Raw genomic sequence first — 15,262 nt, forward strand, 5'->3', positions numbered from 1 at the left:
TCATGGATTGAATGTCATGCTTACCTGTCTCTTCATCTGTTTGTTGTAATGTGAATAGAGGTGCTCTTGAAGGTTGTGCTGGGTCGTAAACACATTCTTAATGCCAAGCGAGTTGATCTTGAGTGGTGCGTTCTCCAACTGTCCCAATGACTTGCCCAATGAAGGAACGAGCAATCTAAGTGCAGGGAGTTTGCTGTTTATGAATGGAGTTAGCATCGAACAGTGGAGTGGAGGATATCGAGTATACATACTTGTAGTTACTGAGTATACCATCTCTGGTGATACTGAATGTCAAGTAGAGTTGGATCTCTGCAATGATCAACCATTTGATATAGAACATGCTTGGCTGCTCAACATTGGCAACAGCAGCACCTTTGGAACTTGACCAAAACTTGTCCAGCGGCAACTTGGAGTAGAATGAGTAAAGATTGATCAATGTGATGTCATCAATCTGAACATATATCTCATTGAGGTACAAAGCAATCAAGTCGTAGTAATCAAAGTTCTCTGGAATGTGATGGTGTTAGTCAACATGTCGATTAGGTGATGTGGTGGACTATGTTACCCTTGTTCAACTTGATGGCCGAGAACTCAAGGAATGGCAGACTCTTGCCATTGAGCTTCTTCTCACAGTATAGGAGTACGGGATAATCAGTGTCTGTCTTTTGATTGTCGATTTGGATGTCGTCGATCGTGACCCATAATGTTTGCGTAATGTTGGAGGAGCTGTACCATAGTGATGTGTCCTTGAGCAAGATGTAGATGAGTTCCTCTGGAACGTCATTGATGATCGAAATTCCAATCTTCTCGAATGATAACTCAACTGCAAACTCAATCAACTGGATGTGGATGTGTATGAGTATGTGAGCGTTGGATTGATTTGATGGATGGATGGATACTTACGTCAACGACCTTGACCTCCTCATGATGGTATGAGAATGTGAGCTCTCTTGTGACACCATTGACAGCCTGTGACACTGGGTATATAACTTGGCCCTGATTGTTATGTAGAGTTGTATTAGTATGAGTGATTGAACAGAACGTTGATGGAATAATACATACATTATACTTGATGGTCTTGAAGTTCTTGATCTTGTTCAAGTTGATCTCCACTGCATTCGGATTGGAATCAAGGTAGACGAGTATCTTCTGCTCGGCGGTGGGATGGTCCCATGTAAAGTAGATATGATCGTTGGGCAACAGTTGATAGCGTTTGGAACCTGGTGCTTTCTGTACAAAGGTCATGCTGACATTGGTGTCGTTCTTTAGATGGAACGGAAGTGAGATTGGGTCGGCTGGATGGAACACTACCATTATCGACTCGTTCGTGTCCACCACATCTACCTTGATGATCTGCTCGATGCTGCTGTCCTGTGAATGTAGCAACTTGATGTAATGTGTGCCCACCATGTCGATGCGCGCACCAGAGGACCAGCCCCAGTGCGCTGACTCGCTGCTTGACATTGTGACTGCGATCAGCTGCTCGGACATGCCGTTGAACCAATGGAATGGGATCTGAGCGTCGGGGGCCAGTTCGAGACTGTCGCTGGCCATCTTGACCATGTCGCGGGAGAACTGTGTGTAGGACAGAGTCAGGGGTAGTCTATTGACAAGGCAGAAGCGAGGGTAGATGTCGACGATACGAGTACGGAAGAACACCTTGCTCGCGTTGGATATGTTGACAAACACCCTGAACTGCAGCTTCATCGTGTCTCGACCATGCAACTGGATCTCGATGATGTCCTCCTTGCCCAGAATGATGTCAAACTCCTTGGATGTGATCTCGGGGAACGACGGATGGGATAGCGTGAACTTGTCGTGCGACAACATGATAGGTGTCTCGTTACTCTGAAGTGTGACATGGGGAGCAGACTTGAGGCCAGGAATAGAGGGACGCAACACAAAGGGAATCATCGTATGATTGCTCACTGCGTTTGTCGTGTAGATAGTGGCAATGTGGCATCCACCTTCGAATCTGTGGTCTACCTTGAGTTGCATCGTGTAGCCATTGTCCAGACATTGGTATGACAGGTCCTGTGTGAAGGAGGTGCCCGATCCTTCGTTGTCTGACGCCATTGGTGTCCTTTGGATGAAGCCACTGCCAGAGCCTGTGCCCTCAAGCATGTAGTAGAGATGGAAATACACCTCTTTGCCCACACCTCGTAGACATAGGGTCATGCCAACGTCGTCGCGACACTGAGTGTAGAAGGGTGTCTGCTTACCCGACAAGAGGAATGTGGGCGGACGTTGTTGGAGTGATCGATTGTAGTCTGTCCTGCTGCCACGCTTGACCTCGCTGTGATTGTGAATGCGTATCTCAATGTCACAGTAGAGCGAGTTCTCAATGATCAACGGCGGGCATATGACCAGGGTGTTTGAAATGAGTCCTGTCTTCTCGCATCGTATGCCTGGCTGTGAGAGAAGGGCAAGGTGGAACCTGTCCAATGGTAGGGCTCGTGATATCGATTGGCTTCTGTTGATGCCCGGGCTACTACCGATGTTGTTGCTGGAGTGGTTGTTGTTGTTGGGGTTGTTGGAGTTGTTGAGGTTGGAAGTGGACGCGACAGGGGCAGACGCAACCTTGAATGGGGAAAAGAGATGTGATGCTGGCCATGATGATGAGTCGACAAGATCAAGAGCGTTGTCCATATCGAAGGAGAGGTCAATGTCTGATGGACGAATGGTGATGAAGCTGTTGTAGTTGAAGTACTCTACAGGGATGTAGAAGTTGTCGTCTACGGCCACAGGTCCAAATACATGTCGGTCTTGTTTGCCCGAGAGAATGAGAATGTCGATGGGAACCGTGGTGGAGTTGCGCACGATGATCGGGGAGCGCAACGTGGCGATCTTGTTCTCGTTGGACTCATTCCAGCCTACCTCACACACAATGATGTTGGTGCCTTGGTTCGAGGGCGGGAAGTAGTAGTTATCTCCAATCATGTTGATCGACACGCCCGATATCCACTGCTCATCTTTGTCCGAGTCGGTGAACTTTAGTGCAATGTGAGCGTTGAGTGAGCCCAGGGTACGGAAGTCACGACTCTTGAACAACACAGAGCTGAGCTCAATTGGTCGCTTCTCTCTGTTCTTCAGATGGTACACCTGTCTGTTGATCTTAGTCCTTGCTGAGCTGGACAGATCATCCTCGTCGTCAGAGTCCACTGCGTCAGGTGCCATTGATGCGGATGATGCCGAGGGTGACAGCTTCATGTTACTGCCCCAACTTCCATCGTTGCGACGCATGCCAGGCTCCTGGGCGGATGCTGGCTGTATGAGTTGGAGCTCCTCAACATAGAATTGGATGTCCTTTCCTGTGAGGTTGACAATCCATATGAGGTTCTGGCCAACTGTGTTGAAGAGCTGCTGCGAGTTGATCGAGTTGGACATGGTTCTTCGATGTTTGTTGTGGAAGTGTGTGAGGATAACTGATGACTTGGTGGAATCACGCTTGGTGTGTGCAATGATCGATGCGGACAGAGTTTGCTTGGGGTCCTCCAATGAGGACATCAGTGATGGAGAGTCTCTACTCTTCCAGGGAACGACTGACGGTGACGATGATGACGCTGCTGCTTCAAGATCTCGCAGAGACGAGTATGATCCTATCGGTGAGAATGAGTGTCGCAATGGAGGTGTGAAGGGCTTGAGTGATGGCGACGAGGACTTTGGCTCATAGGACGATGGAGTCGATGAGTCTGATGAGTGCTCGCTGGTGTCATCGACCACAATATTGATGTTTGAGCTACATCTCTGGAGTTGCTCCTGCTGTTCCTGCTGCTGTTGTTGCTGCTGTTGATGTTGCTGTCGGTTCTCCTTGTCGTTGGTGATTTGAATGTTCTCATAGAAGCGAGCCAAGGAGGAGATGAATGGGTGCGACAAGTTGATGTTGACCAAGTCCTCTGTCCTGATCGATATCTTGGTCTTGGGATCGTCGGCACTAAGTAGCTGGACTGTGAGCGGGAACTGCTCGACGAGGGAGTCGAATGCCATATGCTTGTGATTGAACACCTCCACCTTGAGCATGCAGCTAGTCGTCGTGAAGCTGTAGTCTGACCAGCCCCAGAAGTTGCTGGACAGGTCACCCATTGTCAACTGCAGGAATGGTATATCTTGGAGGGTGACAGACTGTGCCTCGTCCAACAGGGTCAAGTTGACGCGGCCCACAAAGTCCAACTTAATGCGTGTCTTGTGCATCAGCTTGAATGAGTCCTCGGGGCGTATAGGTGAATTTAGCGACTTGGACTGCTGTGAATTGGGGGCGGATGCTGGTAGCGGTGCGCTGGCACCACCGGGAGCGGTACCAGGGGGCAGTGACAGATTGCTAAAGATTCGATTGATCAACATCATGTCCTTGTATGACAGGAAGATATTGAGCGCCTGGAATCGGATGTTGATCGTACGCTGATCATTCTCGGCAAAGTGAATGAATATGAAGTCAAAGGCAAAGCTGTTGGTCAGTGGCGTGGAGGAGATACCCTCAGTGTCTGAGAATGGCGTCGTCCTGAACACCTGACACCTCGAGGCCTTGAGCTCCATCGTCAAGTTCTTCTCGGGCGTGAAGCTATAATGGAACTCAATGGGCATCTTCACGACCAATGCTCTCGTGTTCTGTTGTGTCTCGTTCTCCACCAGCAACAACTTGGGTTTGATTACCTTGAGGTAGAATCTGAAATGATTGTCTGGACGTGTGCTGGGCTGTGGGGGCGCCACCTGGTACTTGGTCAATGGGTTCTTGATCGATGTGAAGAACTCCATGATGGGCAGGATGGAGTCGGGTGAGACGAACAACAATGGGTGGTCACAGTTGATTGAGACATAGTTGCGATTCTTCTGTGCGTCAATCAGGGACTCGATATAGAGATGTGGCGGGCCTTGATTGGCTCGTGTCTTCCTTGTGAGGATCTCCTTGAAAACTGATGGAGCATCAGTTCGCTCGTCGACCAGCTGCACAGATCGCACCATCATCTCAATCTTGTTGTCATTGTTGCGTAGTTGATGATAGTTGACACTGACCTGGTTGATCTCCAATGAGGCGATAGGGTCCACGTTGCTGTCGGTGTGGCTGACGGCCATTGACAATCGGCCAATCTCGCATGATACCTTCATGCGACGAGGTGAGTCGTTGGCAATGTGCACAAAGCCCAGTGGCGATGAGAACTGGTTCTCTGAGACTCGCATCTGCTCACTGTGCTCGGGCGGGATGTAGACGAATCTGTGATTGAGCAGCTGAGGCAGTGGCGGTGCAAAGGGTGGTGGCACGACGACTGGTCGATCATTGGGCGCGCCAAATCGCATCCAATCAGATGTGAACACAAAGTAGAAGAATCGATAATCGTCTTGATTGAGTATGAGCTCCAGCTTGGGGATGGACACGGCCATTCTCTGATCCTCGCACAATACCTCGTGCACTGTAAACAGCTTCTCAATGTCAATGCTGCACTCGATACTGTTGGATATGGCCCGCTTGATGCCATCGCGACTAGTGAATAGTGATAGCTGGCTGATGACGATCTGCATCACCTCGACAGGTTGAACAATGTCGCCACTGATGCAACAGTCCCGATAAAGATTGGATATGTGCGTGGTGCCAAAGTTGATCAAGACAGCGTCGTGGCTGGAGTCAGTGGCAGGGATGAGCAGGGTCCATGGGGCCATATTGATTGTCTGCTTCATTCTGGATGGGCGTCCTCTTGTGAGTGCGTTGGGCGGGGATACAACCGGGACGGACAAAGGCTCCATGAGGAAGTCCTTGACCCTGATGAGTGCGCCCAACATTGACACCAACTGGATTGAGCGCAACTCCATCTCGAACTCAGAGTCATAGTCAACAGGCTGTGTCGCTGCATGCAAGATAAAAGTGAACACAAAGACATCCTGTTGTTGATTGTCCTTTGTGAGCAACTGATTGTGTACGCAGTTGTAAGGGTTGCCATTGCTGATTATCAGATCGTTGGCAGTTCCTTGGACGACCATCTTGCGGGAGGTCATATCGATGTCCATTGAGAGCTGGTTCAATGTGAGGAATGTTGGTGAGAAGTGTGCAAAGCACATCTCCATAGCCAGTGACTGGATGTTGAACACGACCCTCATGTCAAGCTGTACTGCATCAACATCATTGTCCTGCTGGGGAAGAGGCTGAGCGACCAATGGCTGCAATGGATAGGGACCATGCTTGAACTCGTAGTAACGCTTGAGATTGGCATTCAGTGTGTTGTACAGGAATAGATATTGCTGTGCATCCAATGCCATCTTAATGGTGCCAACGTTGACAGTGATGCTTGTTATGGGCTTGTCAAGCAGTTGTGATTGATTGTGAACGAGTGATTGCATGTTGATATCGACATCCATGTCCATTAATATCTTTGGTCCGATCTCTCCATGGAATGAACGTGGAGTGATTGACATGGACCAAATCCTCATGAGTATCTGATCGATGTCATGGGCAAGTTCATCATCACCGTTGTTGATTGTTACAAGACCAACATGACACGATAAATGCTCCGGCAACTCATAATTGCTATATGGCATCACAATGTTGGAGGACTTGAGTGTCATTGTGTACTGTAGCATGCTTGTCTTTGGGGCATCATGAGCAACTACCATGTCAGATGAAGTCGGTTGGAAGTATTGTTGAATGGCAGTGAACAGATCAAATATTGGTACAATATTGGCGTTCTCAATGTCCACGCTGGCTCTCTTTGATTGTCCCAACTGCTGGTACTTGAATGATATGCCAGGTTGGACCTGCTTGTTGATACCAAAGATTGTAGGGAATCTTGATCGAGACATCTCGTGTCGTGAATCCTCCAGTCGAAGAGTATGCAGTGATCCAATCACCTGCACCTCGCCATCACCAGGTGCATCGGACAGCACCACATTGGACTCAAGGCCATCCAATGACACTGTGGCTAGTCTATGATTGTGTCCATCAATTAGCAGCAACTGGAATGTTGATATCTTGGTAGATATTACATAGGCGTAGGATCTTGTCTCTGTGGCAGTGGTAGCAGTTGTGCTTGTTGTTGGTTGGGCTGGGCTTGCAAAGGATGTGTAGAGCTGATGAAGGAATTGATAGTTGGACTGTGAGAGTGAGATATTTAGATCCTTGAGCGCAAGCTGGGTCTTGGAGTGAGGTGGCGCTGTGTGTTGGTCGTTGAGAGACGACAGGAATTGATCGTAGTGCTTGATCGTGTCGGTGTTGGCTCGTAGGTCCAGGTCAGTGAGAAGCTTTGTTCTCATACCCAGTCGTTCAATGTCAACACATAGTGATGCAACGTCGTAGATCCATCTCTCGAGCTCATAAGATGCATCATTGATCAGCATGTTATGCATCTCCAAGCTGTCCACAGAGATCACCACATGATCATTCGGAATGGATGGGCTGCTTAGCAAGGCTCGTGAGTGCTGACACACCAATGCCAACCTCATGTGATTATCATCTCCGCCTTTAGAACTAGGACTCTGTGCAATGGGGTTGGCCGTGACTGGATTGAGCAGGAAAGATTTGACTGCCAACAATATGTCCAGGGGGAATGGCGAGAGCTCGAAATGCTTGACAGTGGCCTCCACCTCTGAGTCCCATCCATCTGCATTGCGTTCCTTATGCGACTTGTACGCAAAGGACACTGATGAAGGCTGAGCGCCATGTTGAGCGACGATGAATCTGGTCGGCTGAGCGTCGCGGATGTCCTGGAGGGTAAAGTCTGCGAGTGAGCCATTGACCACCATGCCGCCCGTGCCAAGCATCGATGTGTCGACATTGAGATGCTGTAGGGAGAGTGTTGCAAATGGCGTGGCGGCGGTGACAGTATCAATGAGCTCCATTGTAAATGACTCCATCTCAAGATTGACAAACATGTCTGTTTGTTTAGGTGTCGGGCCTGGACGAAGGAAGCCAGCCTGGCTCTGATGAGCAAGCTGATAGTGACACTCCAATGCATGGTTTGTGCAGTTGTAGAGGCTGGAGAATTGATGTTGATCAAGTGACAGTCTAAGGGCATTGGTGAGGATTGAGAAGTGTTGCGGCTCACCACTGCCACCCTCCATCGTGACATCAAGGTTGAGACTGGACGCAATCCTTGCCCTGTTGTCCTTGGTGTGGTCAACCAGCGTAATCGAGACATCATCGATATGAATGTGCATTGATGTCGAATGGGTGCTACCTCGTTGTACAGCCTCGGCCTTCGACAACTCAGTGAACTTGTTGATCAGAATGATGTGGTCTGGCTCGAGGAACATCTGACAGTGATCTTGATGTTGATAGCCCTGACACAGCTTGATTAATGGTCTGTCAAAGCGAACGTTCATACGCATCCTGCTGTCTGCTACTGGCTTGACGGGCGACAGATGGATAGCGTTGGCTGGTCTGTACTTGTCTGTGGAATAGGTGCCAAACACAGAGGTCAAAGATATGGCCACAGAGTCCCAGACGCGCAACAAGAATGCGGGATAGGCCTGTGTGAGTAGCCCATTCATGTTGAATACCAGGTCTGATGTGTGATCTTTTGCCGCTGCTGACTTTGGGTCCAACGAGAGGTAGGTGAACTCCATCATCTTGATCATAGGGTCACGACAGCAGAATGCGCGATCATTATGATTGATGGCATCATGATTGAAGTGAATGCGACGATCAAAGACCTCCAATTGCTGTACACTGCCCTTGACATACATCTTCTTGGGTCGTGGAACAGTGGCCATGTCAACGGCCAGCTGTACATCATGTATCCACACGTTGGCAAAAGGGTCCGAGTGCTCGAGGTGTGATCGCAGCTCAAGCTTGATCTGCTCCAGTGTGACATTGATACGCATTCCAAATATGTCTGGCAGCTTGGCCACGACGTCTGGTGTGGCCTGAAGCATAATGAGGTCGAGCATTCCGGGATTGGCACTTCTGAGCTTGAGTGGTGGCACATCATCCAGTGATCGGAAGACCTGTGCCACCATATCTGTAAACTGGATATAGTTGCTCTCGTCCATGTCCAAGACCAGGGGCGATACCATCAGACCAACAGTGGTGGGCTGCGCTTGGCGTGCAAGTACCTCGAGTGTGTTGACAAATGATGCTTGTATAGCCTGGTAATCAATCTTGATGTCAAATGGTTGGCGAGTGAGTGTGGTCTCAGTACCAACCTGTGCACTGAGCGTGACATCGGCAATGTGAATGACGATCGACTCAACTGGAAATGTTGTCTCATGCTCACCAATCGACCAATCAACGAATGAGTTGGTGATTGAGATGTGATCAAGTGACATCATGATGTGATCGCTGGAGAATGGTGACACGGGCAGCAAGACTTTAGGCTGACGCACATTGATGTCCAACTTCATCCTGGACGGTGTTTGAATGTCTGCCAACAAGGGGATGTTGAATGACATTGGATGCGCCCTCATCTCATCGGTCAGTCTGCTTGTGAATGGCAACAAGAAGAAGTCCTTCAGACCAAGTAGGAAGCCTGCAGATGCTGTGATGCATGTGGGCGACATGTCAAGTGCGAGACAACTATTCCAGCCATCCATAGGTGATTGCGAAGGGTCGTTGAATGTGGTGAACTTGAATGATAGTTGGGCATCGTTGGACGCGAGGGGTGCCAGCACTGTCTCAAACATGCGGGTACCTTTGGCATCTGGTCGCATGTCTCGCAGAGTGAGTGATTGGAGTGATCCGATGAATGTGGAGGTGGACAAGCTGTTTGACTCGGATCGGACATTAAACTTGTTCAATGCAATCTGACCAAAATCATGATGTTCATCCAATTGGAGCAGCAGAGTGAATTGTTGTAGGTCCACACTTATCTGGTGAGCACGGTCGTCGACTTGCAGAGGCTTCTTCAAGGCTGTGCCACTGGACGCATTGAGCTTCCTCTGGCTCTGTTGCTGTGATGATGATGACACCTTTTCCAATACATCCTTGACGACGCCGACAATGAGTGAATGCTCCAGGTCCTCAAACTGCAACGCAATCTCTTTGATATCGATATGTGTTCGCTTTTGGACTGCTACTACACTGGATGGGATGGGCAACTGAGTCTTGGTGGAACAGAGCATGGTCTCGATCGTTGCTCCAATGGACAGATCGTGCAGGACCTGATGATGGCGACCTGCTCTTAATGTTTTGATGTTCATATCACGCAGGGTTGCCTGGATGACCTCCCACTCCACCTCCTCACCAACACCTGGCTCCACACAACGTTTGAGAACTGTGGATATCTCAATTGAGCCCAATTCAGAGATGATCCTGTCGTCACTAGTCGCGAGATGGTCACTACTCAACAGCACAATCTGAGGTGACTCGAGTTGAATGGTGTAGTTCGTCTTGCTAACCTTGGAAATGATTGATGGCCTCTGTGGTGTGGCCACTGTGCCACTATCTACGTTGTCCTCTGCTAAGTTGCTGTTGTTGGTGTTGCTGTATATGGTGGCATACTTGAGCGTCTTGAATGGAAGCTGGATCAAGTGTTTGGTGCGAAGAATAAAGTCAACGAGGACGGTGACGTGGATGGACCGCAGATTGAGTGTGACCTCAGAGTCAAAGTCACGCTTGACAGTGGCACCGCGGTGACCATTGAATGAACGGTACTTGAACGTGGCCATGGACACATCCAGATTCTTTGGCGTCAGCATCTTGAATGATTGTCCATCGGCGCACTGATCAACAAATGACTCCACGGTGATGCTGTCCAGATGGCCCTCAATGTCGAACTCTCTTCCATTGACCGTGCATTCCTTGACCATGAACCTATTGATTGAGAACATTCCAATCTCCACGCCCTCATCATTCAATGAGATTGACAATGAGTGTACTGTTGCCTTGGCTTGTATAACACTCAAGCCACTCGATGCACTGTTGTTGCTGCTGTTGTTGTTGACCATTGTCCCACTACTTTGAGCCAGGAGGGATGTTGTTGATGAGCTTGCCAAAGGTGCCTTTGTGGGCGAAGGTGAGGGGGAGGTGGCGATTGGTATGTTGGGCGACAGGCCATTCTCCAACATCTCCTCTTGCAGTCGATAGGTCTCCTCGAGACAGTAGTCGAGGTAGGTCATGACATGTCCGATTGACTTGGGATTGTAGTTGATGTTCAACTCGCCAAAGTTAAAGTCGACAAACACATCGACACCTGTATACTCTGGTGATTGCTTCTCGATCATGCCAATCGTGATTGATATCAGGTCTTTGGTGACCTGGTCCTCAAGTCGTGATTGTGATGTCACCAAATGTGAGAACCTGCTGTGCTGCTCCAAGCAATCGTCAATCTCCATCTTGCCAAGCAGTAGTGATCCTGAATAATCATAAGTCCTCTTCTTCACCTGAAGCTGTAGCTCGTGGACACGCAATTGGATGAGCTGGCGTGTTGTTGTCTGTGCCCCAATAGTAGTTCGACTGCTGTACACATCGACCAAGACGCGCTGGAGGGTGAAGTCGCCATCGAATAGCTTGCGTCGCACCAACACCTGGCGATAGGCATCAGACAGCTTGATCTCCATCTGACTGACGTCGACAAATGTTTCAGAGGGCCTTGACGAGGACAATGTGTCCATGAGTTGATTGTAGGCGTGGGTGGTATGCGAGGACTCAGTGGTCAGCGTCCTGGCCATCTGGTAGAGCTGGAGGTAGGTGGCGTCGGAGATGTTGATCTTCACTTCAGGCAGTGTGCCGCTCACCTTGAAGATGGCCAGTGACAACTCGTTCGGCTCTATGCAGTTCTGAATGTTCATGCTGATGGCCATCTCTTCGACCAACGGGAAGGGCACGCCCCGCTCGCCACTCGGACCGGACGGAACTCGCCACCACTCTTGATCATTGCGCGCCAGCAGAACTCTGATTGATGAGAGCTCCACTCGATAGTAATCATAAAGGTCCGATTCCTTTAGACCATTCTCCAACTCGCTCTGGTCGCCGCTGCTGGCCAACTGTTGCAGAAGAGGCGCGCCCAGGTCTGGGCGTGGCGCAGTCTTCTTTGTCTTGACAGTCTTCTGGCTGACATCGCTGTACATTAGGCAGTTGCCCAGATCGATGACCAACAGTGAGGTGTCCTGGCGATTGAAGTGTTCAGGGATGATGACCGTTGGAGCCTTGGCATCCACGTGGAGATCTATTGTCTTGTGATGATTGACTGCGTCCCACATCTGAAAGATGGTCATCTCCTTGAGCATTATCAACTCCTCCATTGCCACGGACGACAAAGAGAACAGATTAACATTGTCCTTAGGCGTGGCAAAGTCAATCAATCGCTCGATCTGTGTCTTGTTGACAATGATCTCCAACATATTCAATTGAAGGCTGAGTCGATAGTCATATGTGCTTGATATCGGGTTGGTCTCCATCACAATGTTGAATAGATGTTCATGCTTGTTGATGTTGTTGTTGTCCTTGTTGTCTTTGATTGGACTGTTGTTGCCACTGATGCTGCGGTTGTTCTTGAAGCGTGGTGATGAGGTGATTACATAAGGGAAGAGACTGTCGGCATTGAAATGATCAATGACGTTGAATGACTCCAAGTCGAGGTCTAACCTCACACCCTGCGCTCTTTGTGACATCTTGAATGTTATATTGTTCAGGTAGGACTTCAACAGGTTACCCTCGCCCTTTCGTCCACCAATCACTGTGAATACAATGGCCTCCACCTTGACCTCCAGTATGTTTTGTATATACTATGAGTGATTGATTGTTAGATGATGTGATGTGGATGTAGGTATGGATGTTGGACATACCTCTGGAGGCATCTCAATCGTTGCACCGAGGGCAATCTCGTCGTACTCGATGGATTTGTATATCTCATCTTGTTGCTCCTTGGTAAGTTGGATGCTCATCTTTGGCTCGTTAGCCTTGTTCCAAAAGCCAAAGAACCTTGTCCTGTTCACTGAGCTATAGAACTCTCCCTTCTTTGAGTCTGCAATGGCTTGTTCCTTTGCCAACTCTCTTCTTGCTAATGATCTAAAACTGTTTGATTGATCGAGTGAGTGTGAGTGATTGGGAATAGTTCCACATGTGTCATGTGAGCAATGTACGTACTACACTATATCTTCAAAGCTTAATGACTCTTCCATCTCTTGTAGCCTCTTTGTCTCCTTCTCTGTGATGGGGTCGATCCACTCAACCCCTTGTAGCTTCTTGAATAGACTGACGTACTCCTTCCTGTTCTGTCGACGCTTCTGAATGAAACTCCACGATCGCTGTTGAATACGCTCGCGAATCGACTCGCGATACACCTGTGCGCAGTACCTCCACCATGCCTTTGGATCCTGCTTGGGTCGCAGCTTTGGCCGGTACTTGAGATACTTGAGCTCCTGTGTGTAGCTGTTGATCGTGGACAGTAGCTTGAGGATGGTCTGGTATTGGTTCTCCTCGAGGTAGAACGACACCTCCTCGAACTGGCACTGTATCTTCATCTTGGGCACAGCCGTGTCCATGCTGAGGTTCTTGTTGATTTCGATGCGCAGTGTCACTGTGATGGGTTTGAGGATGTAACGATGCTCGCCCAGCGCCACCCCGCTGCTGCCCGTGCGACTCTTGAGGTATCGCTGCATCTCGTCGTTGGACAGAGTGGAGACGGACGTGTCGTCGCTGTTGAGATATATGGAAAAGTCGGACAGCTCGACAAACTTGTAGACTGTCTCGTTGCTGATGGCGCCGCCCTCGTGGAACTTGCGGCGGGCGAACTTTCCATCAGTGGAGTAGGCCGACAGCGAGCCAAACGACATGCCCAGCGAGTAAACCTTGCCGTTGCGCACCTCCTCGTATCGCAGATGGAATGTGTTGATCTTGATCTCGATGTTGTTCAGGATCTTGGACATGACATTCGACATAAACGTGTCTTGCTGCTGGGCTGAGGGCGCGTCCGACGCACCCTGGCCGCCCTCCTTCCAACTGCGCACCAACTCATACTTGTCCAACTTCTTCTGTTTATCCTCCTGCATCTTCCTTCGCTCCTCCTGTTCATTATATTCAAAGCCAGTCTGTGGAATGGCGTACAAGCATATCGAATCTATTTCCAAAATCACTGGCATTGACTTTAAGTTCTGTTGTTGTTTCAAGGTTGGTGTCATGCGCGTCAGGGTCATATTCCAATCACTAACTCATTCATTCAATCATTCAAACAATGTTTCAACAACATACAGTCCATGGGATCTTAAGCTCTAGAGTGCCAATGATGCCCTTTTGAACGTGTAGTGGCAGCTTGAATGATTGTAGGGCCTCGCCTTTGATCTCAAGATTACGTAGGATGACATTGCCAGAGAATATGTTCACCTTTAGCTGCTCAGATGATAAGTTCTTTATATACTCTCCAATATATTTTGCAATGATATCCGTTACAATTGACTCGAACATTCTTTATAGATATTCTACTATTCTATTTTGAATGATGAGATTATAAGAATATATATTGATATATAATTGTAGTTGTTATGTATTTGTTTGGTTGTTCGGATAAAGGAACATGAATGTTCCTGTCTGCAAAGGAAGGAATCTGATTATTGTTTTGTCAAACAGAGATAATAGTTGCAAAAAGTGAGCTCATGGGGGGGTCTGAAGTTGTGTTTAGTTGTTGTGTTGTCGCAGGTTGTGATCTGAATGACGACGGGTCTGCATCATTCATCGTAATTTGCAACTTTGGTTACAGCAATCTTATTTTGAATACCATTCAAACACATAGACGTAGACATTCTATCAATCAATCAATCAATCAATCTACCATACAAGGACATTGGCAATAGTGAGAATGAAGATAGGACTTTCTAATCCCTTCAAAGAATCTGAAGATCGATTCCATGGAATCACAAATCTGTACGTTTCAGGCATGCCAGCCACCAACACGAGGATCATTATACTTTGGAATTCCATTGATGTAGATGGCAGCCCAAGGAGGTGGTGAGCGCTTCAATGTCTGTCGTCTACATGGATAATTGATTGCACTTGTCCCTGATATGATATCGACCATGTTGCCGACTGTAAAGTGAACAGAACAAAAACAAAGGGGAAGGGTGTGTTTTTTTGATTTGGAGAGTGAGATCGATTTTTTTTGATTATTTATTTTAATCTTTTTTTTTTCAATCCAATCACACACTAATCTCACACATCACTCTCTTCGTTGACAAGCACCACCATAAGCATACATAGACACACACACTACTACCAAACACATAAACACCAACACACACACACACACACACATACACACACACATTCACAAATAGAGTCATCTCAGAGTACATTTGACCATCTAAATAATAATAATAATATATATATATATATAATATAAATAACAAT

The 15,262-nt window shown here is 48.3% G+C and overlaps 1 protein-coding gene across 1 annotated transcript; it reads right to left on the reverse strand.

Moving 5' to 3' along the window:
• SAMD00019534_027240 (hypothetical protein) lies at positions 1-14,323 on the reverse strand (the record flags this gene model as incomplete). The annotated part of the gene is made up of 8 exons (XM_012902022.1): positions 1-193; positions 252-507; positions 566-839; positions 904-996; positions 1,063-12,645; positions 12,706-12,934; positions 13,007-14,013; positions 14,111-14,323. The coding sequence occupies 8 exons, from the start codon at positions 14,321-14,323 to the stop codon at positions 1-3; spliced, it is 13,848 nt and encodes a 4,615-aa protein (XP_012757476.1).
• Between the last annotated feature and the right edge of the window lie 939 nt (positions 14,324-15,262).

Source organism: Acytostelium subglobosum, assembly GCF_000787575.1.
Source record: "Acytostelium subglobosum LB1 DNA, scaffold: scaffold4, whole genome shotgun sequence".
Classification (NCBI taxonomy): domain Eukaryota; phylum Evosea; class Eumycetozoa; order Acytosteliales; family Acytosteliaceae; genus Acytostelium; species Acytostelium subglobosum.